Raw genomic sequence first — 26539 nt, 5'->3', positions numbered from 1 at the left:
TCCTGATTTCATTCTTAAATAGCCTGGTTCTAATTTTAAGACTATTCCCCTTTGTTTTGGATTCCCCCACCAGAGGAAATAGCTTCTCTGTCACTATCCTATCGAATCTCTTTATCATCTTAAACACCTCAATCAAATCATCCCTCAACCTTGTAAACTCAAGGGAATACAATCCAAGTTTACGCAGCCTTTCCTCGTAACGTAACCCTTTTAGGCCTGGTAACATTCTGGTGAACCTGCGCCTCACCCACTCCAGGGTCAATATACCTTTCCTGAGGTGTGGTGCCCAGTACTCCAGATGAGGTCTGACTAATGCTCTGTCCTGTAGCTCAGTGGTTAGAGCACTCGCTTTGCAAGTGAGAGACCTGAGTTCAATTCCAGGCAGGGCGAAAACTTGGGCAAGTTTCCTTACCCCACACGCTTAATAATAATCCCTCCAAAAAACCAAAAACAATAATTAAATTGGTCATTTTCAATCTACGATTGTTTCTGGGACAATGCTGTGCGCAATTGGCTGCCGCGTTCGCCCACAAATATACAGTCAATTCACTTTACAGTGTGTTCTGTGAAGCGCTTTGGGACGTCCTCCTGACATGAAAAGCGCTATATCAAATGCAAGGATTATTATTATTATTACAGCTGAAGCATCATTTCTTCCCCTTTGTATTTCCGGCCCCTTGAGATAAAGGCCGACATTCCATTCGCCTTTTTGATTGCTTTTTGGACCTGGGAACTAGTTTTTAATGATTTGCGGATATGGACACCCAAATCTCTTTGCTCCTCCACAGTTCTTGATTTCTCCCCATTCCGAAAATATTCTGCTTTATCTTTTTTCGGTCCACAGTAGATGACCTCGCACTTCCCTATATTGAACTCCATCTGCCACAGCTTTGTCCACTCACTTAATCTGTCTAAGTCCCTTTGTAACTTCCTACTCCCATCTACACAACTTATTGAGCCTCCTAATTTATAGCCTGGAATATTTAGCTCCCAGTCCTTTCCAGCTTATAACCAGGTCCCTGTAATGGCTACCACATCATACCCTTTAAGCTGAATTTGTGCTTCTAACTCACTTGTTTTATTTTTTATGCTACATGCATTTGTATACATAACTCTTATTTGTGTAACTGTCCCCAACACGCCTGATGATGTTCTTCTCACACTTTTTGACTTGTTACATCTTTTGTGATAACCTTTTTCTTTCCTGTAGTATTTATATTATCTATATCACTATTTGTATTCTGACCGTTGCTCTCATCCTCTCCTTGCCTTATGTTTTGATTTCTACCTGACTTCCCACCCACCCCCTTACTGGTTTAAAGCTTTTTCTACAGTCCTATTTATCCTTTTCACTAGTACCTTGGTCCCAGCCCTGTTCAGGTGCAGCCCATCTCAGCAATACAGCTCATTCCTGTCCCAGTACTGGTGCCAGTGTCCCATGAAATGGCCCCCCTCCTTCTCACACCACTCTTTCAGCCTGATCTGTTTAACTCTATGCCAATTTGCATGTGGCTCGGGTAGCAATCCAAAGATTACCATCTTTGAGGTCCTGTTTTTTTAATTTAACCCGTAGCTCTTGATACTCCCTTAGCAGGACCTCCTTCTTGATCGTTCCTATGTCATTGGTTCCCACATGGATAAGGACAACTGGTTCTTTCCCCACCCTTTCCAAGTTGCTTTCCAGCTGCTTTGAAATATCCCTTACCAGGAATCTTCATTTAACATCTTACCAGGACCAGGAAGACAACACACCCTCCTGGACACTCGATCTCGACTGCAGAGGATACCCTCAATCCCCTTAATTACTTCATCCCCAAAGCATTGTAAGATCCAGAGAGCTAACGATTTGGTAGTAATATTTTATTTTTGGCAAATGTTATTTTATTTTCTGCAAATAGGAATGTGCATGCTTTATATTAAAAAAAAGTAACATTGCAAAAACGTCATTGTTTTGCTGACAGGAGGGAGCAGAAGAGAATGTTGTTGATGACTTTAACCAGGGTTGGTATCGTGGGTGATTTTATTTTAATAAAATAGTTACAAATATTTCTTGAATGCTACTATAATTATATCAAGTTCATTGGATCTGGATGTGAAGGTTCATGTACACCAAAACACTATTTTTAAAGTGAATAGCTGTTCAATCTTGATAGTTGTTCAAAATTAATGTTATTAAGGAAATTTTGCAATGGCAAAAACTGATACGCATCTTCAGCGAGGCTCAAAATTAAATTAAAATGTCATTTCCTGCTAGATGGATGCTTTCCACTAGTTTCACTTGCATACGTTCTTAACATCACTTACCATAATGCTGCAGGATTTGGGCAATGTTATGCTTGATGGAAATGGTGCTAATGCTTTGTTCCTGAACTGCGATCCCCCAATGGTTTTGGGATTGAAGAACTGCTCCAGATATGAATTCAGGACACGCAGATCAAAGATGTTGTCGATGCGCCCACCATAGATGGCATTTTCCAACAAACCACGGACAAACTCCCACTGAATGTCCTTTGTTTCTGGTAATAACAAATGAATACTTATGAAGCAATTTTATGACACTATTGTCAGCAAGTTAGTAGTTTTCATTCATAGTTGTGAAAGGTTAGACCTCAAGTTTACAAGCATTTCTGAAAATCAATGTTATAATGCCTCTAAAATCCTTGCTATTGTAAGAAGCCTTTGAATTTGTTTTGGAGAGAAGTGACAGATGTTAAATGAATAAATACACATTCCTGTTCATTCCATTGGTAGTGATATCATTCACTCTCATAGAATAAAGATGCTATTTCAATGGTAAGTGAGCATTCAACAATGATTCTAAACCAGAAATATGCAGCATTTATTCAGTAGTGAGTTGTAAAATATATAGTAAAACATAACCATTTCAGGCAAGAGTAAATCATTGGTCAATCTAGTCTATCCAAATAATTTCCCTTACAATTCCTTCAAAGAATCTATGTCAAAATCTAATTCCATTTCACAGATTATGGGATTTGACTGCTAGTTGGGCGGGATGCCTGAATTTACTGAACAAAAACTCCTTTCTCTTTAATCCACATCTGAGTTGTCGCAATCTAGAAACTGAGCTCGCAACCCAGCTAGACAAATATTGGATTGAGAAATGTGTCGGGGATGGGGTGCTCACATCGGCACATCAATGATATATTTAATTAATATATCATTGATTAATCACATAATTATTATAATTATTAACATTATAGATTTCTAATTATAAACGGCATGTTAGGCCACAAACGTTGGCTGTATTTTTAGACAAGATATAAAATCATGGTCTCGTCTGCCTGTTCAGGTGGATGTTAAAGATGCCAAGGCACTATTTGAGAGTTTCTCCTGGTGCCCAAACTAACAATCCCCCAATTAAAATTGGCGAATTACTTCAGGGCTTTTGCAATAATAATAATAATCTTTGTATTTGAAATGGCGCCTCATCACGCCTTTGAGATGTCTCAAATCGTTTCAAAGATTATACTGTAAAATTAATTAACTGTATACTTTGTGGGCGAAACTTGGCAGCTAATTGCGCATAGCAGTGTCCCACAAACAGTCGTGGACCAATTTTTTTAAAAAATTACTTCAGGAATATTGCTGTGCCAAATTAGCTGAGTTTGCCGATAAAATAATACAAAACAGTCACTACATTTTACAGTAAATCCTGTCAAGTGCTTTTAGACTTCCTCCCGACATGAAAGATGCAAAATCAAATGCAAGCATTGTTTTTATGAAATGAAACCTTTTTAAATTAGCTTTGTCACCAATTCCTCACACTGCCTTTGAACAAGGTTCACCTTTTGGGGAAGCAGTTTTTCAAAGTGAAGTTCTTGTCACTGAAAACAGCTGCTACTAGACTTCTGCTAAAGTCACTCTTTAACTTGCTGCCAAGAGGTGTCCTATTGGGAGTTCAAGATGATGTCCTTCAATTTCCTAACCCTTCCTGTGGGCAGTGCATCTGGATTGTCTTGACTGGTTGTTGTGAGGTTTGCTTATAGCGGTGGTGCGTAGCACCTGACATTACAGAAAAATGCCAGGAGCATAAAGGTAATAGGAACAGATGGAGTCTATCAGAGTGAGCTGGCAGACGCGTCAATAGAGAAGAGCCAAAAGCAATGCTAATAAATAGAAACTGGGCAGCAACATTACTCATTTATACAATGCTCCCTTGGGCATTTTTGTTCACGTTCAAAATGCGCATCATAAAGGAGATCAACTTAACTATCCCTGAAAATTACTTCGGAAAGATTCCGGAGCAAGGCAGTTCCTTGTCTCGGTAGATTGCCTGCCATTTGAAGATTTAGAAAATGTATGTGGTACTTTTACATTAACAGATGTTCTTGAGTCCTAGAAGATAGTACCCGCATGACAATATATCGATCAGTCATTTCGAATGACTTTATCTTTGCTCAGGTTTCCTTATCTCAGTCAGCGCTACAATTGAAATGGGAAAATAAACTAGGGTTTCTTTCCTGATTCCAGAGACACCCCTCTCTCCTCACTGCCCTGAGATTGGTTGTTGCGTGGGGGGGGGGGGGGGGGGCATGTTAGATAATAACAATAATCCTTGCATTTGATATAGCGCTTTTCTTCTAGACCTCCCAAAGTGCCTCACAGAGTATAATGTAAAGTGAATTAACTGTATATTTGTGGGCAAAACCCAGCAGCCAATTGTGCACAGCAGTGTCCCGCAAACAGTCGTGGATTGAGTGATCAATTTTTTTTAAGGATTGTTATTCTTGGAAAGTGATCTGCCAATCGACTAACAACCGGGTTCCTACTTACTGTTAGGTAAGCAGAGGCGTGTGGAGTAAGGAAACTTGCCCAACATTTCGCCCTCCCGGGAACAGAACCCAGGTCTTTCGCTTGTGAGGCGAGTGGTCTACACACTGAACTACAGGACTCCATGAGGACATGATTAATTTTGCTTGTGACAATCGTCACCCCTCCACACCCCCCCACCTTCTCTCCCCCAACCCATTGCTGAATAGACCACTGACGCTCGTGTCTGAGAACAGACTTGGAGAACTAACATTTGCATATACAGTACAGGAGAACTGGTGAACATATTAAACTGGCAAAGAATCAACATCTTCAAGAAAAAGAGAAGGGGAGATAATAATTTGTACAAAACAGAGTTGCTCCCCCCCCCAATCCAACTCGGGCAACAGGTACTTACTGACATCTGAATCTCTTTAATCCACTGGCTTTCAATTTAAACAATCACAACAGAGCAAATGGCTTTATGTCCAAAGGAACAGAGTACAAGAAGGACAGGGAAGCAATGTTAAATTTATAAACACTTGATTAGATCACAGGTGACCTCTGTGTGCATTTCTGATTGCCATCTTACAGGAAGGATATTGGAGCACTGGAGAGAGCACAGGGCAGATTTACAAGGATATTACCAGGGAAGAATAGATACAGCTATCAAGAAAGATTAGACTGACAAGAGCGCCAACGTTGATATACGTTCAAGGGTATGCTCAGAAAAAATAGCACAAGAATCACAATGTCTGCGGACACTTTGGAGAGCAAAGGAATGTGAGTAAACTGTCTTTGTGGGTCAAAATTATGCCATTGGTTAGATGTTATTGCTACAGGCTTGTCCCTTGCTGAGCTTGCATGAACATTCTCCAACAAAACCACACCCTTTAATCATTTTCACGTTTGTAGTGCTGAACAAAAACTGCCTTTAGGCAAACATCCTAAGGTATTCAGACATGGCCTTTTCAAACTAAAATAAAATTACTCCAGAATTTTAGATGTAAGTTATGAAACTTCATTCAGTTTCAATATGCATTTTGTCAGGTCTTCCTAAATAGCGTGCACACTGATTCTGTTCCATCTACACAGGAACCTCGGTGTTCTGTTCGACCCTGAGCTGTCCTTTCTTCCCCACATCCGCGCCACAACTGGCACTGCCTTCCACCACCTTTGGAACGTCGCCAGACTACGGCACTGCCTCACCCCTCACGCTGCTGAAACTCTGGTCCACGCCTTTATCACCTCAAGGCTGGACTATGGGAACTCTCTCCTCTCCGGCCTTCCCGGCCCCTCCCTCCACAAGCTGCAGGTCATTCAGAACTCTGCAGCTCGTGTACTGTCCCGCACCAGGCATCGCGACCACATCACTCCCACCCTCGCTCGCCTCCACTGGCTCCCCATCCCACAGAGGATCGAATTCAAGATCCTCATCCTCACCTACAAGGCCATTCACGGCCTTGCTCCCTCCTACCTCTCCGACCTACTATCCCCCTACTTACCTGCCCGTACCCTCCGTTCCTGTGGCTCCGGTCTGCTCCACATCCCCCGCCCTAACCGCCCTACCATCAGTGGCCGGGCTTTCAGCCTCTCAGCCCCGAGGCTCTGAAACTCAGTGCCTTCGCCGCTTCCTCCCTTTCCTCCTTCAAGGCCGGTCTCAAGACCTTCCTCTTCAACCGTGCCTTCAGCTCCCCTCTCGACTCTCTACCCCTTCCTCGCTCCCTCCCTTCCCTCCCCTCACCCTGACCATTTCCCNTGCTCGGGTCCCGACCCAACTGTCCAGCGCCTTGGGAAGTCTTCCCAAGGCGCTCTATAAATGCAATCTTGTTGTTGTTGTTGTACACCATGTAGTACATTTGTTGCTGTGGGCTAAGGGATATTTTGCTCTGTTGGATAAAATTCATGAATTGTAATGCATTTTCAAGCTATAAAATTTAATTGTACATTAAAAATGCACCGCATTTACTTATAAGCGTGCAAGGGTAAATTCACTAAATCTATGCAACAGAGTTGAATTGCCCACTGTAACTAATTTGCTACAAGGAGCAAAGAAACCCATAACAATTTAATAATTCAATTAAGCCTGATACATACTATGACAAAGACCATCAACAACAGCACTGAGAAGTAAGTGAAGGGTGAAGTACAGTATGTAACAACAACAACAGCAAAATTACATTTATAGAGCGCCTTTCAAGTCGGGAGGACGTCACAAGGCGCTGGAATTTTTTGCACAATTTTTTAAGGATAATCTGGTAAGACTGCTTGACTTAAACAGTTCTATTATTAGCTGTATACAGAATTCAGCTGGTTGTATAAAAATGTATCTGATTAAATTTATAAGTAATCCTTGTAAATGGACTGCCGCGTTCGTCTCGCAATACACAGCTACCACACTTCACAGTAAAAATCCTGTGAAGTGCTTTGAGATGTCCACCCAACGTGAAAGGCTGTATATCAAATGCAAGGATTATTATTGTACCAAACACTATAATCAATAAGAAAGTTCATCACTATTTAAAAAAGAGAAATTAACATTTTCAGTATGATACAAAACATTAACCTCTTTCTTGTGCAAATGCTGATTGACCTGCTGTACATCTTTGGCATTTTTTAGTTGTATTTTAGATTTCCATATTTCAAGTTAGATGTGAAACACAAACCATGCTTCCATAGACATTGAGTTCTAACAGAAAAGCAATACAGAAAAGCACATCAAACCTCCATTAAATTTTGGCTTTGACTATTTTTTATGGGCAAGTCAGCACATTTCATGCACTATTGCAATCATTTAACAAATGTTTCCTGGAGATGATGAACAAATCATAGTGAGAAGGTTATGTTAAATTAAACATTTGCCAGCATTCAGATCTTATCACGGAGCATTGTGTCGCATTTTAAATATTCAATAGTGCAAATCAATGTAACCTAAACAGAATATTTCACTTGAGGCTAACTCACCTTCAAATAGCCTGTCAATGATCTCATACCCGGCTCGGAGATCAGATAAAGAAAATTCATAGAATTTGGTCCAACCCTGAAATGATTGGATGGAAAAAAAATAATTTTTTTCTCTCAAAATTGCACCACATCCATCTGTCAGTCAGAACAGTTTAGATGATGACTTGGTTCTTTAATATAAGCAAAGAAATTATGAAGCATGCCTTTTTTTTACAGTTGCACAACAGATACTATTAAAGAGGAATTGCAGCTATATATTTACTTAAATATCTCCAGATACATAGTCATTTTGTCCCCCTTTTAATCAACTCAGAACATTTTTCCTACCACAATTGTGAGACTGACTGGCTTGTAGTTCCCAGATTTACCTTCTCTCTCTCCCTCTCTCTATCTGTCTTTAAATGCTGTCTAAAAACAGCTTTTAACCCCTTGGACCTCACCTTTGGCGACCCTCCCTCTCAACCCCTTCCCCTCATTCAGCTTTTCACTCCGTCTTTGTACAGCCCTCAAATTAATATTTTAAATTTCTGAGAATTGTCAGTTAGAGCTTAGTTGTGCATATGAAAAGCTCTGCTTAGCCCTGGGTCAAAAGCAAATTGGAGTATGAAATATAAATCTTGGTTGTTGCATCTCTTCCTGCAGTATAGAAAAGACATTCTATTCTGATGATCGAATATGAAGGAATAGAAGAGTACTACAGTACACTGCTCTAGATTTTGCTCGTGGAGAGCTAGCATTCCTGCTGAATAATACAAGTTAACTGTCATTCTGGCACTGGTCTGCACATGGTCCTGCTTTAGTTATCCTAAACCACGATACAGAACTGCCAGTCTAACTAACAGCTGTTGGCCAACATTGCTCCAGCACTTTGACTTGGTGACTGAATTTATTTTTCTTTATTTTTCTTGAATTTATCCCTTTCTTGCTCATGCAAACAGTGTTTGGAAGAATTAATCATGTATTAATCTTAACAGTTTTGTTCTGGTGTAAACATTTACTTGGAAAGGGATTACTTACTTGAGGGATATAATTCCTTCTCTCTTGGCAAATTGCATGGAACCATGCTAAACTGAAAAGAGACTGTGCTCGTTCTAATAAACCTTTCTTAGCGATCTGTTCTGCCGTCCAGGATTCATATGTCCTCATCAAGTTCTTCTTTAAACCTGGTGGGGCCTGTAGGATAAAACATAAGCTGTCAACAAATGTAGAGAAAAATGACCCCAAAAGTTTTAATAATTGCTCCCACATATGTCAATAGAGAATTAGCTAACAGTTATTTAACTCTTCTGCTGATGGCCTTGTGGGTACAGTAGAATTATAGAATATTATAGGATAAAACCAAACCATCAGGTGCTCACTGGTTTATACTCCATATTAGCCAACAAGTTAAATCCCACTCTCCTGCTCGTACTCATACCCTTTAATCATTTTTGTTTTTGAAGTTCGATAAATAATGATAATAATAAGGAATAGCCGTCAATGAAAATCCATTATGTTTTATTTTTAAACATCGAGTAACTGGTAAAACGTGCAGTATTTACCTCATATGTTATCTTCAGACTGGACTGGAGCAATATTGGGGTAAACTTTGGATGAACTTCAGCTGTGAGCCAAAGACGGAAACCTGTATGTGGTTCGAGTGTATTCAGCTCCTATTGAAAAAATAGACAATATAAATGAGTTATCTCAGTTTATCAATGAAACCCAGATAATTCTCTGATTGACAGTAAAAAAATAATTTATTGTGGAAATCCAGCATCCAAATTAAGACAGAACTTAAAAATATTTCAAAATGTTACCACATTCTAAATATTATAGTCTAATTTATTCTAAAATTAATAACCATTCAATTAATATTAGTGAAAAGCCTTATGCATTCAAAAGTACAATTTCTGCACTCTGCAGCTAGGTCTGAAATTTTTCATCTCTTGGGCACAACTGAATTTCAGTATTTTGATGTTACTGATTCCTGTGGTTTTTATAACTATTATAAACAGACGTATCAGTTTGATTTTCTCTTCGTTCCTAAATGGATGCATTATGCATGAGGATCAGTTAGGGACATCTCGTTCCAAGTGATGCCTCTCTCAGGAGTAAACCTTGTAGAGAACAATAGAATAGAATTATAGAACAGTACAGCATAGGAAAACACAACTTAGCCCATTGGGGGTGTGTTAATGTATTTCCTCTGCATGCACCAACTAATCTAACCCCACTCTCTTACCTGCTTCCCGCACACCTCAAATATTCCTCTTTTTCAAGATGCCTTTAAACTCTACTCAACTATGGTAGAGAACTCCACACCCCAATCACTGTCAAATGTCTTTAATCCCTACTTCAATTCTTTTTATGATTATCTTAAATTTGTGTCCTCTCAAAAGGACACAATTTGCCAGTGGTAATTCACACCACCAAGGTAGAGAAATACAAGTAGCATTTTTAATAGATGAAGAAATACAAATGGAATTGAAGAACTGTTATTCTTCAAAAAGGTGTACTTTTCAAAGAATTTTCAAAATATTTAATGCTTGAAATACTTTTAATTGATGAAGCTTTGGGTAAACTGAATGCAAATACATGCCAGGACTCAATAAAAGAAAAATACATTGATAGATCAAAGCAGGACCCCACATTCCACATCATAAACGCCTGTTTGTGGGACACTGCTCTGCGCAATTGGCTGCCGCGTTTCACCCACAAATATACGGTCAATTCACTTTACAGTATATTAAGAAAAGCGCTTTGAGACGTCTAGAAGACGTGAAAAGCGCTATATCAAATGCAAGGATTATTATTATTATTATTATCCGTTCCATTACTCGTTCTGCCTTCCCCCACCTCGGCAACATCGCCCAGCTCCACCACTGCCTCTCCCCTCAGGCCGCTGAGACCCCAATCCTTGCATTCATTACATCTAGGCTCGCAACACAAGCTGCAGATGACTCAGAACTGTAATTGAACTTGAAGTACAGATCACCTATGCTCATAAAATGGCGGAACAGGCTTGAGAGGCTGAATGGCCTACTCCTGTTTCTATGTTTCTAACTCTGTAGCTCAGGTCCTCTGCCGCACCAAGCTCCGTGACCCAATCACAAGCTCATTTGTACATTGTCAAGAGAAATATCTGGTGGAATAATTTGGCAGATTTAAAAAACTTGCTTTCAGAAACTCAATGAATTGCAAATCTCCAGCAAAACGTAAAATGTAGCAAGGTTGTGAGGTGCAACATTTCAGTTTCTGGCAGAAATGTTATTATTTACCTGACGCAAACATGTAAACTGCACAATGCTTCATTCAACAACATTAATGCTAGGTTGTAATTAACCGTTGGAGCAATACTGAGAAGCTGTTACGACATCAATGTTTGCACATAATTGCATGTGTCATGTCAGACTAAGCGGCTGAAAGAAAACTTGTCAAGCAGTAGCATTCCTAATAGATGTTCAAAATCACAATGACTTACATTTAGCCTTTCGGATAAAAACAAAGTTTACCGAATAATATTTGAAATAAATGTACGTTGGTGTGGAGGCCAACATTATAGTCAATGTGTACTAGCAATATCCCATAAAGAACAATAATAAGTGAATTTGGATTTGGCTGGAATATTGACGAGGACACATTTTGTTGGCATTTAAATTTACAGGGAAATAACAACAACAACTTGCACTTATATAGCGCCCTCCACTCTGGGTAGCGTATCAGAGCTGGCGGGAGGGGGGAGGGGGCCGTAAGCATAGTCAAAGAGGAAGGTTTTCAGGCAGGACTTGAAAGTGGGGAGAGAGGAGGCCAGGCGGAGGGATTGAGAGAGAGTAATAATAATAATAATCCTTGCATTTGATATAGCGCTTTTCACATCGGGAGGACGTCCCAAAGCGCTTCACAGAACACACTGTAAAGTGAATTGACCGTATATTTGTGGGCGAACGCGGCAGCCAATTGCGCACAGCAATGTCCCACAAACAGTCGTAGATTGAAAATGACCAATTTATTATTGTTTTTGGAGGGATTATTATTCGGCGTGTGGAGTAAGGAAACTTGCCCAAGGTTTCGCTCTGCCTGGAATTGAACTCAGGTCTCTCGCTTGCAAAGCGAGTGCTCTAACCACTGAGCTACAGGACTCCACAGAGTGTTCCAGGGTAGTGGCTGAAAGCATGACCTCCGATGGTGGGGGAAATCAAAGGAAACAGAAAAAATCATAATCACAAAAAAGAATAAACGGGAAGAAAGATAAAGAGTAAGAGAGGAGAATTAGACCAAGAGCCCAAACTATATGTACTATGTAACTGTACGTGGAGATGACTTTAACGCCTCTTTGTTGTTCTTTCAACCACAACAACAATTTACAGTTATGTAACACAGGGTTGCGTCTCAGAGTGCTAAACGATAAGACAATCACAGAGAGGGCAAGGCGGAGGGATTGACACTTAACTTTACAGCAATTACACTTTGAAATATTTTGATGTGTCGGTGCTACATCAAGTGCAAAGATATTTTTGTTACAGTCACATTAAATTTGCCACTGATGCTGGTAGTTATAAAAGAAATGAGAGTATACTCAAACACCATGTGTCAATTCAATCTTTTGGATTAATAGAAAGAATTTTGGCCACAAACATTACTACATATAATAGATGACTCAAAAGTTAACCAATTCTGAAAAGCTAATCTGCACAGAGAAGTTAATATTTGGAATAAAAAGAATTGAGGCTGCTCAGCATTTTGTTACTAGTTAATAGTTGTAATGTTAAAATATAGCCAAGTTGTGAACACACGCAGCTGTCATATCTGTTTGAGAGTGATAACACAAAAACACACATGTTAAAGATCGTGTTTCCTTTACTGTTATATTATTGAACTGTAGACTTGTTTTTATAATGAAGTTTTATCCCCGTTTTTATTAAATGTACTGGTTTGTTATTATACAGTTTTACATAATTCAAAGAAAATGAAAAGACAGGTTGTGCTCAGTCCCACTGTTTATAGTGGCAAACGTCAGCACAACTTGGCTCCAGTTTACTATTATAAATGATATATCTGGTTCAGTTTTCCTGGTAACATAATGAACCACGCCACTGACTTAAGCACAGACCATGCTGGAAATGAACAGCAGGTCCATCAACATCTTAATGAGAAAGATTGGTTAATGTTTTGGATGCGATCCTTGAATAGAACAGATAATTGATCACATGCAACATTTTGATCTATATTTCTCTTTCATAGACTGATTGCCTTGCCCATGCAGTTTTTCAGCACTCACAAGTTGACTTCTATCTCTACTATTGCCCCTTCCTTGCTCGATATCTGCCTTGTATCTCTGCTATTGCCACTTCCTTGCCAGATAACTGACATTCAGATGCCATTCTCTTTTAATTTTTAGCTAACACCTAGTGTTAAAAAAATACAAAAGCAGCAAGATTTCATTTATAGAGCGCCTTTCACGTCGGGAGGACGTCCCAAGGCACTGGACAGTTGCGTCAGGACCCGAGCAGGGGGGAAATGGTCAGGGTGAGGGGAGGGAAGGGATTCTTCCCTCACCCTGATAAAAAACACCTGATTCTAACTTTATGAATTCAGCAAACAAGGCTGATGCTAAGTGATGAGAAATAGGGAGACAACTTGTAGATATGTCTCAAAAAATCTATTTATGTAAAAGCATCATAGTGAGAGTAAAATGGCAGTATATTCAACATGATGGTTTGTCAAACTATCAAACACAAAATCTGAAGAAAGCATGAAATGGGAAAAAGTTGTTGAGCCCATCAACATCCTTCTACAACAAAGCAGAGCTCTATCATGAACAATAATTCTGTAGCACCTTTCACATAGGAGGAATGTCTTAATCCATTTTACAAAGGCAATGGAGATCAGAGAAGGAAGGGGACATTAAAGGTGTGCACCAAAGGCACTGTCAAATATGTAAAACAGGTTTGAAGGCAGATGATGAGAGAAGAAGCAATGGGATTTTTGGAGAGATTTCCAAAGAGTGGGGCACAAAGTCTCAGTTACCAGTTAAACCAGAGGGAGCGAGGAATGAGCAGTTAGACAAGAAACGAGTGTGAAAGAGCATAGTTCATGGGCAAGAGAATAGGACTGGAAGAGTTTGCAAAGGTAGGGTGTGAAGGGAATTCATGATCAGAGCAAGGATCTTCACCCTATTTGATGGGGGACAACTATTGTATTAATACATCTTGAATTTTCAACGATATTAACAAGGTTGAATTCAGCTCTCCTATATTCCAGAACAGAAACTGTCTGTCAGATTGAGTAGGGCAGCAAAATAAACAAGTCAAATCTATATGCTAAGTACTGTATTTGTCAGCGAAGGCTTTAACTTATTCTTCCATTTATGGGATTATTTCACAAGTACTTCAACTGAAAGTAGCTAACTCTGAAGAAATTCTGTGATATTACAACACATGTACATGTATATAGCACCTTGCATGTAGGGAGGGCATCCCAAGGTACTGATGTTACAAAAAGGATTGTAAATCAATATAGTGTTCTGCTTTTGCTCAAGGGAAATCAATGCAAGTTTTTCTGTGGCAACTTTTTTTCAATGCGTTATTTTTACAATGATTGTCAGAAAGCTAAATCGTTTCATTGCAGGGTTTCAATTACTTTCCTGAAAAAGATGAACACATGCTGAGTTTTAAATAACAGGTTATTTTCAAATAGCTCTCCAAAAATGATATTGGAAAGAGATTACACTCTGCAAATGATTCAAAATCATCAGAAACAGATTTATTCTGTAGAGCCAGTTTATGTTTATATCGTTGATATCACTGACTGTGACCTTGAAAAGAGGATACTCTGTGTTTTGCTAAAATACTATGTTAATGCCTGAGAAGTACCACTTATGCAGGCCTTTTGATTGTTTTCCAAGAACATACTGCAGTGTAAAATAAAAAAAAACTTACTTTAGCATGATGCTCAATTGGATATTGGAAAAGGCTTTCTTCTGCACACATTAGAAGGCTAACTCTTTTGTCCCCGGTCCCCGCGTGCGCATTATGGCTGCCGCTCTGACCCGAGCCACCTCACCCCCTCCCTCCCCCCTCCTCCCTCTCCCCAAATCCTCCCCCCTCTGCATCTCTCCCGCTCTGTCCTCCTCTCTCTCCATCCCTCTCACCTTCTATCCCCACTTGACCTTCCCCCAACCTCTCTCTGTTCCAGCCTAGGAATCCTCCGCTGGGCTCACTGTGGCACTCGGCATTGGCTGTCCAGCAGCAGCCACACCGACTGCCCCATTCCCCACCACACTCGCCAGCCACCCTGGACACAGACCCGGGGAGCCAACCTCTCCTCCTTCATCCCCATTCCCCTCACCCCTGCCTCACAACCTGGAACCCCTCCCTCCCCACACACCTTTCTGTCAACCGCTCCCTCCACATCGGACTACAAAACGTCCGCTCCCTCTGCAACAAGGCCCTGGTCATCAACGATCTCATCCTTGATGGGATCATGGTCTTAACGGAAACCTGGCTTAACCCAAGTGACACCTTCCCCTTCATGGAGGCCACACCACCCGGCTACACCGCCCACCACATCCCTCGCCCCAACCACCGTAGCAGTGGTGTAGCCCTTATCTCAAGGACACCACTTGCCCTATCCCCCTACTCCTCTGGCTCTTTCCCTTCTTTCGAGCACCTCGCCCTCTCCCACCCCTCCTCTCTCTCACTCAAAATCCTCCTCCTCTACCGGTCCCCTAAAACCTCTCCCACCTTCATCTCCGATATTTCTACCCTACCAACATCTCTCTGCCTCTGCTCTGATCACCTCATCATCCTGGGCGACTTCAACCTGTGGATTTGTGGAGTCCTGTAGCTCAGTGGTTAGAGCACTCGCTTTGCAAGTGAGAGACCTGAGTTCAATTCCAGGCAGGGCGAAACCTTGGGCAAGTTTCCTTACTCCACACGCCTAATAATAATCCCTCCAAAAAAAAAAAAAACAATAATAAATTGGTCATATTCAATCTACAACTGTCTGTGGGACATTGCTGTGCGCAATTGGCTGCCGCGTTCACCCACAAATATACAGTCAATTCACTTTACAGTGTGTTCTGTGAAGCGCTTTGGGACGTCCTCCCGATGTGAAAAGCGCTATATCAAATGCAAGGATTATTATTATTATAACCTGCACTTCACCCCCTCCTGCTCCATCTCCTCGGACTTCTCCTCCCTGCTCTCCTCACTCAACCTCTCCCTTCACATCAACCCCGCCATTCGCAGTCACAGCCACCCACTCGATTTGGTGATCACCCGGGGCCTCATTATCTCAGATGTTACCGTTACTGACAAGGCCGTCTCCGATCACCACATCATCTCCTTCACCACCTCCACCCCCTCCCCACCTCCACCAAATCCACCACCGTATTCTACCGCCCCTGGAAGAAGTTACCCCCACAATCCCTAGCCGCTGCCTTGGACTCCTCTGAACTCCTCTCCCTCTGGCCTTCATCCCTCACTGACCCCTCTTCTGCTCTCACCCTCCTCCACAACACCCTCTCCTCCAAACTCGACATTCTTGTCCCGATCACCTCCCGTACTGTCTCCTACTCTCGTTCCTCCCCCTGGTTCACCATCCAACTCCGCTCACTGAAGAGCCAGGTGCGGGCCACTGAACGCACCTGCGTCAAATCTGGCCTAACGGTCCACCGACACATCTGACAGCCTGCCTGACTGACATCGAGTCCTGGACGAGAGACAACTTTCTTCAGCTCAACGTGCGCAAAACTAAGGCCCTCCTGATTGGCTCGCGTCAGCGCCTCCGCACCTCAGGCGCTGACAGCATCAACATCCAAGGCTGCACTCTCCACCTCTCAAAGCCGTCAGGAACCTCGACGTTCTGTTTGACCCTGAGCTGTCCTTTCTTCCTCATATCCGCGCCACAACTGGCACCGCATTCCATCACCTCCGGAATATCGCCAGACTACGGCACTACCTCACCCCTCACGCTGCTGAAACTGGTCCACGCCTTTATCACCTCAAGGCAGGACTATGGGAACTCTCTCCTCGCCGGCCTTCCCGGCACTTCCCTCCACAAGCTGCAGGTCATTCAGAACTCTGCAGCTCGTGTACTGTCCCGCACCAGGCTTCGGGACCACATCACTCCCACCCTCGCTCGCCTCCACTGGCTCCCCATTCCCGAGAATTCAAGATCCTCATCCTCACCTACAAGGCCATTCATGGCCTTGCTCCCTCCTACCTCTTCGACCTACTATCCCCCTACTTACCTGCCCGTACTCTCTGTTCCTCTGGCTCCGGTCTCCTCCACATCCCCCGCCCTAACCGCCCTACCATCGGTGACCGGGCCTTCAGCCTCTCAGCCCCCAGGCTCTGGAACTCCATCCCTCAGTGCCTTTGCCTTGCCTCCTCCCTTTCCTCCTTCAAGGATCCCAATCCCAGGATCTTGTATGCTAATGCTGCTCCCCAAATACCGGAATACTCTTCTATGAATTTCAGGATGGGGGCTGAGCCTGGGCGGAGGAGGAGGAGGATGAGCCTCCCCGCTTCACCAGAAGTGGATCATGTGCACGTGATCACTTCCGGGCAAACAGATGGCTCTTTAATCCTTTCAGGCTCCCTCCCCACAGAGGGACGCTCTCTCTGAGATACCCCAAACCCGAGACATTGGTACAGAGAACATTCATAGGCATCCTGAACAACGTCAAATTTGACATCTCAGGATCCCGGGATTTGGGGTATTAAAATCCCCAAATTCCAAGATTCTGAAAGAACCAGGATTACAACCCTACTCACATTCCCTTTATTGACAAAGACACTGGACCACTACTAATTGTGGAGCATAGAGGATGAGGGGCATGCAGAAGACCCGAGCCAGGTGAGGGAAAGAGTCGGATAGAAGAGTGGAGTGTAAGCAGATCAGAGAGATGGCGAGATGTCAGGGCATGAGGAGATTTGAAAGTGAGAGTAAGGATCTCAAAATTGATACATTCTGCAGCAAGAAGCCATTGGAGCCTGACAAGAACTGGGGTGATGGGGTTGCGGAGCCTTGTAACAAAAGCAACAATTACATTTGTAGAGCGCTTTTCACGCTGGGGGGGGGTGTCATCCCAAGGCGCTGGACAGTCAGGGATTTGGACCCGAGCAGGGGGTTGGGATCAGTGGGGTAGAGGGCAGGGAGGTAGGGATAGGAGGATGGTCAAAGGCTCAGTCAAAGAGGGAGGTTCTTGAGACATGCTTTGAAGGAGACAACAGAAGTGAACAAGACGAAGGGACTGTGGGATGGAGTTCCAAAGGCTGGAGGCAGAGAAGTCGACCTCCGATGGTGGGGCGGGCCAAGCGGGTTATGAGGAGCAGGCCGGAGCCTGCTGAGCGGAGGGAGTGGACAGGTTGATATGGGGTTAGTAGGCCACAAAGGAAGGAAGGAACAAGGTTGGGGAGGACCTTGAAGTCGAGGACTTTGCACTCTGTCTTCTGGGGACCAGTGGAGCCAGGCGAGAGTGGGAATAATAGCACCACCTTGTATGGTTGAGGACACAGGTGGAGTTTTAATACAGCTGTAAGGCTCTGAAATATAATTTATCAATTGAAGCAATTTAGCTCTTTAATTCATACATTAATCTTTGCATTTAAATCAATAACCGTAATATACCTATTTGATCACTTCACATAGAATTCATTATTCTTACTTTTCATGCAGTTTGAGTGGTAGGTCACCAAACTGTTAAACAAAACTGATAATCAGGAATAACATTTTTGTAAATACAATTCTGTTGTTGCAGTTGGATTGTTTGTTTCGTATTTTTCATCCTGTTGTACTCTATTCTGTTACTTTGCTAGAACTATAGTGTGTACTGATAAATAGAATAGAAATGTTTGGCGTAGAAAGATATATTCCATTCTATGACATAATTTAATATAAATTACAAGTAATCATAAGTTTGCCTGGATTTGATGAAAATGTATAAACTTTAGATTCATCAGTTTATGCCATGCCTCCAAATACATTTTCATAGATAAAAACAACTTTTTATGAAACCAGAAGCTAAATAATGGAGAAAAAATAAAATTGTGACTTGGAAATGACCTATAGTAATAATAATGTTGAGACAACTCAAAGCACTACGAGAATATATTGTAAAGTGATCTTGACTGCATATTTGTGGGCGAAATGTGGCAGCCAATTGCTCACAGTCGTAGGTTTTTTTTTGAGGGATTATTACCCCGGAAACCCAATCAACTAACAACTGAGTTCCTACTTATTGCTAGGTTAGCAGAAGCGTGTGGAGTAAGGAAACTTGCCTAAGGTTTTGCCCTGCCTGGGAATCAGACCTAGGTCCACTCGCTTGTGAGGCGAACGCCCTTGCACACCCTTGACCATAGAAGTACCTAAAAAGGTGAGGAGGAGTAGCCTAAAAATGTGAGCTTCGTCAAAATGATTCAACAAAGGATCCAAAATATACCTTTATAAGGGTAATACCCTTCAGTGCACTGCAGGTCTGCTTATAGCAAACTGAAGTATGGCACCCGTGCATCTCTGACTGGTGAGCTTCCTGTGCATGCGCAGGCACAGATGGTCTCCAGACATCAGTGGCATCCTCAGCAACTGTTGAGAATGGTCATGAGAGCAGTGCCTGCTGATTTGTCAGTTTTCTGCACAGAGTACATGCTCAGTGATGTCAACAAAAATTGTGACGAGCAGCTGCACTTACAGAGCGACACATTAAAAATGTGAGGTCCCACTGAATGGCCCCAAACTATCACCTTATAATGGGGTCTGACTGTAGTGTGTGCTTCCTTTTATCTGTTATGTTAAGTCCATTCATCACCTTATGTAAATTAGCAGCCATTTTACTTTTTCAGATGATACACCTTCTCAACTGCACAATATTTCCTTCTCTAATAGCTATTCAATTGAACACAAATGACTCCATTGCAATTTAATGCCAACAGATCAGAGATTTGTAGGTGAAAAGGACACAGATTAAATCAACATTCTTTTATTTTGTGTGAGAGGACTACCGTAGACCTCAATGGTTTGTCATTCCAGCTGCTGCAGTTGTTATGGTCGCTGTTACGATTGAATAACTTGAAAAGCAACTCTGTCAAATTGAACCCAAACTAAATAACTTCTGCTCAAGGATTGATCTGCGGAACCCTTTATCAGATTCTCAAAACAAAATGCTCCACTGGTTGGCAGTGGTTTAGAAGTCTAAGGTTATGTATGGGTCCAAATGGACTTGAAGTAATAAAACTGTCTGCAGCACAATAGATCCCTTCCTTACCTTTTCCAAAACAGGCAGCCAGATCGTAACCAGATGCAGGTTCTTTAAACACAGCCATTCCCCATTTCTTGCACATTCCTTTAGTGTTTGAATAGCTATATCAGCTTGCCCTTGGCCCATAGCCACCTAGGGATAGTACACACACAAATAAGATCTTTGACTTTTGTTAATGTCTTTGAAATGATACATATTTAATAACCATAAGCTGATAGTTAAACATCTAATCATTAAGCTGTGACCACACATTGGATCAATACAATTGACAGTAAAAACAATATATGGAGACCATAACAAAACCAATATTTAGCTCTCTCCTTTTCAATCAAATATCTATACAAAGTGAACTACACTCAAACATTAATATTTTCAAATACTGAAGGCGCAATGTATTTCCACAAGTCTTTCCTAGGTTTTACAGAATTTGTTTTCCTTGGTGTTGCAAAACTCATTAACACTATTTGTTTCTCTACCTGTCCCCTCCACAATAGTGAGCAACCCGTTTAGTTATACAATACAGGCATACCAGATCGCCGGAAATAATTCAAGGCAAATCTAAAATATCTCAAGTAATAGCAGCAGAGATAATTCACTCTAAAAATGTAACCATGTCAACAAGTGACCATGTCAACATAATTTAGTTATGTAAGTAAGGCTATGTGTTTTTGCCCTTTTCTCTTTCCAGTTTTTATTAAGATTTGTGTGTGTGTGTTTAGGGCCAGGGGGGCGAACGATGTTACAACATAAATGCACCTCGGGGGCTTGTAAAAACATGTTTTAGTGTTGTTGATGCTTTGTCCTTGTAAATGTTTTGAGGAGTGGAAAATATTTTCACTTCTGGGACTCAATGTTAGCACGTTAAATGTCGAGTAAAGGTCCATTCTCTCTTTCTGAACAACATGCCAAGACCCGAGCTTCTGATCAGCTTCATCTCTGCATCAATGTGAATTCTCCCACAGGTATTCAATTAATTCCAAGTGAACCATTAATTTAGTGTCAATCAATTACTATAGAACTATAGATGGCTTTTCACTCTGGACTTGTGTACACTAGAGTGTAGATTAACACTTCAAACTTATTTTACTTGGGGATTTAATTAGCATTGTAGAGAGGAGACTTGGAACCCATCAATCTAAGATTGATGTAAACGAAGAACTCACTGCACCCAGTCGGCCTGAATATATTTATTCACAAGATCACTGTTTGACTGGGACAATTGTTTTTTTCTTTTCCAAAGAGTTATTGAATAAGTCATTTATTTATAATTCATTTTTATTATAATAAAAAAAAATGTCTGCTGTTTGATGTACCTCTTAGCTATATAACATATTAAATAGAGCAGACTTAAATAGACCATTCGGCCAACTAATCATTAGTGTTGGCGTTTATACTCCATATGAGCTTCAACCTATCACAATCCCCTTCCCCTATCTCTCTCCTATATCCCTCTATCGCCTTCTTCCTCACATATGCTAGCCTTTTTGTTTTCTTCCCTTTGTTCTCCATTATTTTATTGTAATGTGATTTAATTAAGAGAAAGAAAATTTATATACAAAAAAAACTGCACCACTTAAGACACTCAACAACCATACTTTACAATCAATATATGTTGCTCGAAATTATACATGTGTAAATCAGCTCAAAGTGGACACCCAGAAAGAAAATGGATAAATTAATGTAGAAGCTAATTTAATATATATAACAGCTGTTGTAGATGACCAACACGGTATACTGCTTAACATTGGTAATGAATTTACTGACCTTATGATAATTAACACATCAACTGGAGTGTTAATGGCCTTTGCGAATACCAGAGGTGGACTCTCAAGCTACACTTCACACTATAAGCACCTTAGGACATCCTCCCGACGTGAAAGGTGCTACACAAATGTAATTAATAATAATAATAATAATCCTTGCATTTGATATAGCGCTTTTCACGTCGGGAGGACGTCCCAAAGCGCTTCACAGAACACACTGTAAAGTGAATTGACTGTATTTTTTGTGGGCGAACGCGGCAGCCAATTGCGCACAGCAATGTCCCACAAACAGTCGTAGATTGAAAATGACCAATTTATTATTGGTTTTGGTTTTGGAGGGATTATTATTAGGCGTGTGGAGTAAGGAAACTTGCCCAAGGTTTCGCCCTCTGCCTGGAATTGAACTCAGGTCTCTCGCTTGCAAAGCGAGTGCTCTAACCACTGAGCTACAGGACTCCACAATTTGTTGTTATAAGTACATAAGTACGCTTTGAGACGTATCAATGATATTAAGGCTTTATATATTATTAATATATGAAAAATATTTTGTTTTTTTTTAGTTTAGCCTGTCACAAACACTTCTTTACACAAAGTTTTATGGGAATATGGACACATTGCCCTAGAGGATGTAGATGCAGAATAATTTGGATCTTTAAAAGTTGAATAGATTATTGGGAAGGATATTAAAGGATATGGAGCAAATGAGATTAAACAATCTGCCCTCTATTATATAATTCTATAAAGCCACACTACTAGTTTTCAATTTAATCCTTTGGTAGTTATGCGCTTCACAAAATAATGATCAAAACTTTTAAAGCATTTCTATGTCAGAACTTTCTAGAGAATCCTGAAAGTAATGTCTTTCAGAAAGAGTAAATGAGATGAAAGGTGTGGGAAAGTGAGTGGGAGAGGAGGGCGAGTATGAAAATTGTGATAAATGGGGGAGAGGAAAGGGAGATAGCGAGTCCTCCTACCTATTGCTTGTCCTGGATGGGCCATTTCCTACAAGTTTTCTAATAAAATAGTAAAACAGGCTTGATGGACTGAAAGACCTAACTCTGTTACTATAAATCTACTTCTCCTCCTCCAGCTGTGACTCTAGGTCCGCCAATGTTCTGTCGGCTTGTCTGGCAGACATTAGGGCCAAGATGAGCGCAAACGTCTTGCAACTAAATGTCGACAAGATGGAAACCATATACTCCTTGGCTCCCACCAACATCTTCTGTCCTGGGGCTCTTACCGCCTCAACCAACCCAGCTGATACTAGGCATCAGATTCCAATCCACACTGTCCTTCGTTCCCCAGATCCAGTCCCTGATTAGAACCACCTTCCTCCACCTACACAACATTGCCCGCCTCTGATTGTAGAGTCAGATGCAGCCGAAACACTCGTCCATGCATTCGTCACCTCCCACCTTGAATATTTAAATGCCCTCCTCTCCGGTCTCCCCAGCTTCATCATCCACAAAATACAGCTGATTCCAAACTCCACCGCCCACATACTCACCAGCACTAAACTCTGTAGCCCCATCACACCAGTTCTAGCCAGGCTCTACTGGCTCCCTATCACCAAATAGATCGATTTCATGATCCTCACATAAGTTTTCAAATGCCTTCATGCCCTGGCACCTCCCTACTTCTCTGACCTGCTTAATCACCAACTACTTCCCACTGCCTCCACTCGGCTGGATCCAGCCTCCTGCCTGTCCCTCGTGCCCTCTGTTCCACCATCGGTGACCGCGCTTTCAGTCACTATGCCCTGAAACTCTAGAACACTCTTTCTCTATTCCTCAGATTGCAAGTAGCATACAATATCCCCTTATGTCAACAATAACTAATGAGAATATTGGAAGACCGATGCCATACCTCATGATAGTTTTCCCTGCCAATTGTTTCACTAGCCAGCTCCTGAAGTTCCTGGGAAGGGTCAGCGCCAGGTGAAATAATAATGAGAACAGGCTCTGCAGCCAGTGTCTCACTTAGAAGGCGTTTCAAATTCAAAGGCGGTGGAGACAACTCCTTCATTCCTGAAAAAAGAACAGGCCTGCTTAATGATTCTGGTCATGAAGAATAACCAATCGCTTAAACTGAAACATGTACAATTTAAGCATGCTATATGTATGGTAACACGTTCCACATTGTAATGATGAAACAAGCTACATTGCTAAGAAAATATGATTCACAAAGATAAAATAGCGCCAAGGCTCATGCAACTTCAATTTATTACCATTTGGCCAGCTTCATTTCCCCCACCCAAACCACTCCATTACTGGTGGGCGAGCTTTCAACCATTCTGCTCCCACTCTCTAGAACTCCATTCTGGAGAGCCTCCGCCTCACCACCTCCGTCCCCACTTTTAAAGCCCCCCTTAAAAAAAATTACCCTTTCGACAGTTGACTTTTGTTACCAATAGTTACCAATTAATTTAAAATTCGCACCTTAAAAGAACAACTCCTTTGCAATTTTTGGCACAGACTTATTTTTCATCTCTCATATAAAATATTATAAAAACTTGCTGAGAATCCTAAATGCTGACATGCATCAACATCCTTGACCAAACATCTGACCCACGGATATGTCAGAAAAAAATAAGTATCGCGTTATTAAACACACCAATAGTTCCATCAACATCTAGTAATGTTATTTTAATAGACTGAGGCTATTAGCCAAAGTTGTCACAGCATGCCGAATATTTCTAGCTCTGTTAACCACAATAATACTTTCGTTTGCCTCACCTACAAATCATTTGGGAGAGACAGTATGAATAATACTGAAAGAATAGATATATTTTCATCCAATTTTCTCTCCATTGGTTAATGCCACAACAACAACATGCACTTATGTAGCGCCCTCAACGCAGGGTAGCGCATCAGAGCACTGAACAGTGGCTGAGCCTGACTCCGAGCCGGGGTTGAGGGGGGCGTGGGGTGGCCGTAAGCACGGTTGAAGAGGAAGGTTTTCAGGCAGGACTTGAAAAAGGGGAGAGAGGGGGTGAGGGGGAGGGATTGAGGGAGAGTGTTCCAGAGTTTTGGGTCGTAATGGCTGAAAGCAGAGTGTGTGAGGGATGAGCAGGAGGCGGTGCCACTCGAGCAGAGGCACCGAGTGGTGGATTGGGCAGTGAGGAGGTTGGAATGATAGTGAGGTAACAGAGAGTGAAAGAATTTCAACACAGTGTGAGGATCTTGAAGTCAATCCATTCAGTGATAGGGAGCCAGTGGAGTCTGGCCAGAACTGGAGAGATGTGGGAAAGGAGTTTGGTCATCTCCAAATAAAACAAACACCGCCAAATGAAACAAAAAACAGACCAAAAGGATGAATTTGCAGAGTAAAGTTAAACTGTATTTTAATGAACAATGAACAGCAGAAAATGCAGTTGACCAATTGTTAAAATGGTAAAAGTCCAGAAATTGTTCTAAAGAAATCAATATCTACACTTCATTATGCATACACAAACAGCACAGATAACAGGTCATTACGCAAACTCCAATATACTATATTAACCCAAACCTTTCATCAGAAAGTAAAGTCCTGTGGAGTCCTGTAGCTCAGTGGTTAGAGCACTCGCTTTGCAAGCGAGAGACCTGAGTTCGATTCCAGGTCAGGGCGAAACCTTGGGCAAGTTTCCTTACTCCACACGCCTGATAATAATCCCTCCAAAACCAAAAACAATAATAAAAAGGTCATTTTCAATCCATGACTGTTTGTGGGACATTGCTGTGCGCAATTGGCTACCGCGCTCGCCCACAAATATATAGTCAATTCACTTTACAGTGTGTTCTGTGAAGCGCTTTGGGACGTCCTCCCGAGGTGAAAAGCGCGATATCAAATGCAAGGATTATTATTATTATTATTATAATTTTCAATAGCTCTATTAAATCTCCCCTTAACCTTCTCTGCTCTTAGGAGAACAAGCCCAATCCCTGCCTCGGCTCGACTGGCTCCAGCTTTCTGCATATCCCCTGGGCCATCCGATCTACCGTTGGCGGTCGCGCTTTGAGCCACTACACCCCAAAACCCTGGAACACGCTTCCTCTATCCCTCCGCCTTGCCCCTTCCTTCGCTATTTTCAGGTCGCGCCTGACAACTTTCTTATTCGACCATGCTTATGGTCACCTCCCTCTCCCCCTGGCTTGGTGCCGTGCTATGCTCCTGTCAAGCGCTCTGAGACGCTACCCTGCATGAGGGGCGCTATACATAAATGCAAGTTATTCTTGTTCTTGATTCTTTTACTGCAAACTTCCAATGGTCTTGAAAAAGGAAGTGCTTCCAAACTTGCGCCATCATACATGCTTTCATTGCATCTAGGCTCCACTATGCCAACTCCCTGCTTGTTAGCCTTCCCAATTCTTCCCTCTTATCTCTCCTACCATTCCTACCTTATCAACCTGTCCGCTCCATCCCCTCAGCAGTCTCCGGCCTGCTCCATGTTCCCCACCCACTCGCCCCACTATCAGCCTCTCTGCCCCCATCCTCTGGAACGTCATCCCACATTCCGTTTGCCTCGCTTCCTCCCTTGCCTCCTGCAAGGTATGCCTCAAGACGCTCCTCTTCAACCATGCCTTTGGCCACCCTCCTACCCTCTCTGCCCTCCAACCTCTCAGATCCCAACACACCCACCCCTGGCTCAGGTTCAACACCTTGGGACGTCCTCCCGACGTGAAAGGCATTTTACAAATGTCACTTTGTATTGTATTTACAATACACTATGTACCCATGTTGAAAAAAATGCAACAGTCGAGATCCAATATGTATGAAGAAACATATACCAGTACTAATTAAAAATAATTCAGCAAGAAAG

General features: G+C 42.0%; 1 protein-coding gene across 1 annotated transcript in view; it reads right to left on the bottom strand.

Annotated features, from left to right (window-relative positions):
- Positions 1 to 26539, bottom strand: part of LOC103185779 (cytoplasmic dynein 2 heavy chain 1) — a 311776-nt gene that overhangs the window by 90903 nt on the left and 194334 nt on the right. The window contains exons 77-82 of the mRNA XM_042334736.1: positions 23608 to 23768; positions 19985 to 20110; positions 9276 to 9386; positions 8752 to 8907; positions 7735 to 7810; positions 2305 to 2516 (exon numbers count right to left, since the gene is read on the bottom strand). Coding sequence (XP_042190670.1) covers positions 2305 to 2516; positions 7735 to 7810; positions 8752 to 8907; positions 9276 to 9386; positions 19985 to 20110; positions 23608 to 23768 — 842 coding nt within the window. The remainder of the gene's footprint in view (positions 1 to 2304; positions 2517 to 7734; positions 7811 to 8751; positions 8908 to 9275; positions 9387 to 19984; positions 20111 to 23607; positions 23769 to 26539) is intronic.

The sequence above is a fragment of the Callorhinchus milii genome, unplaced genomic scaffold (assembly GCF_018977255.1).
Source record: "Callorhinchus milii isolate IMCB2004 unplaced genomic scaffold, IMCB_Cmil_1.0 Scaffold4, whole genome shotgun sequence".
Classification (NCBI taxonomy): domain Eukaryota; kingdom Metazoa; phylum Chordata; class Chondrichthyes; order Chimaeriformes; family Callorhinchidae; genus Callorhinchus; species Callorhinchus milii.
This window is presented reverse-complemented; position numbering and strand designations above follow the sequence as displayed.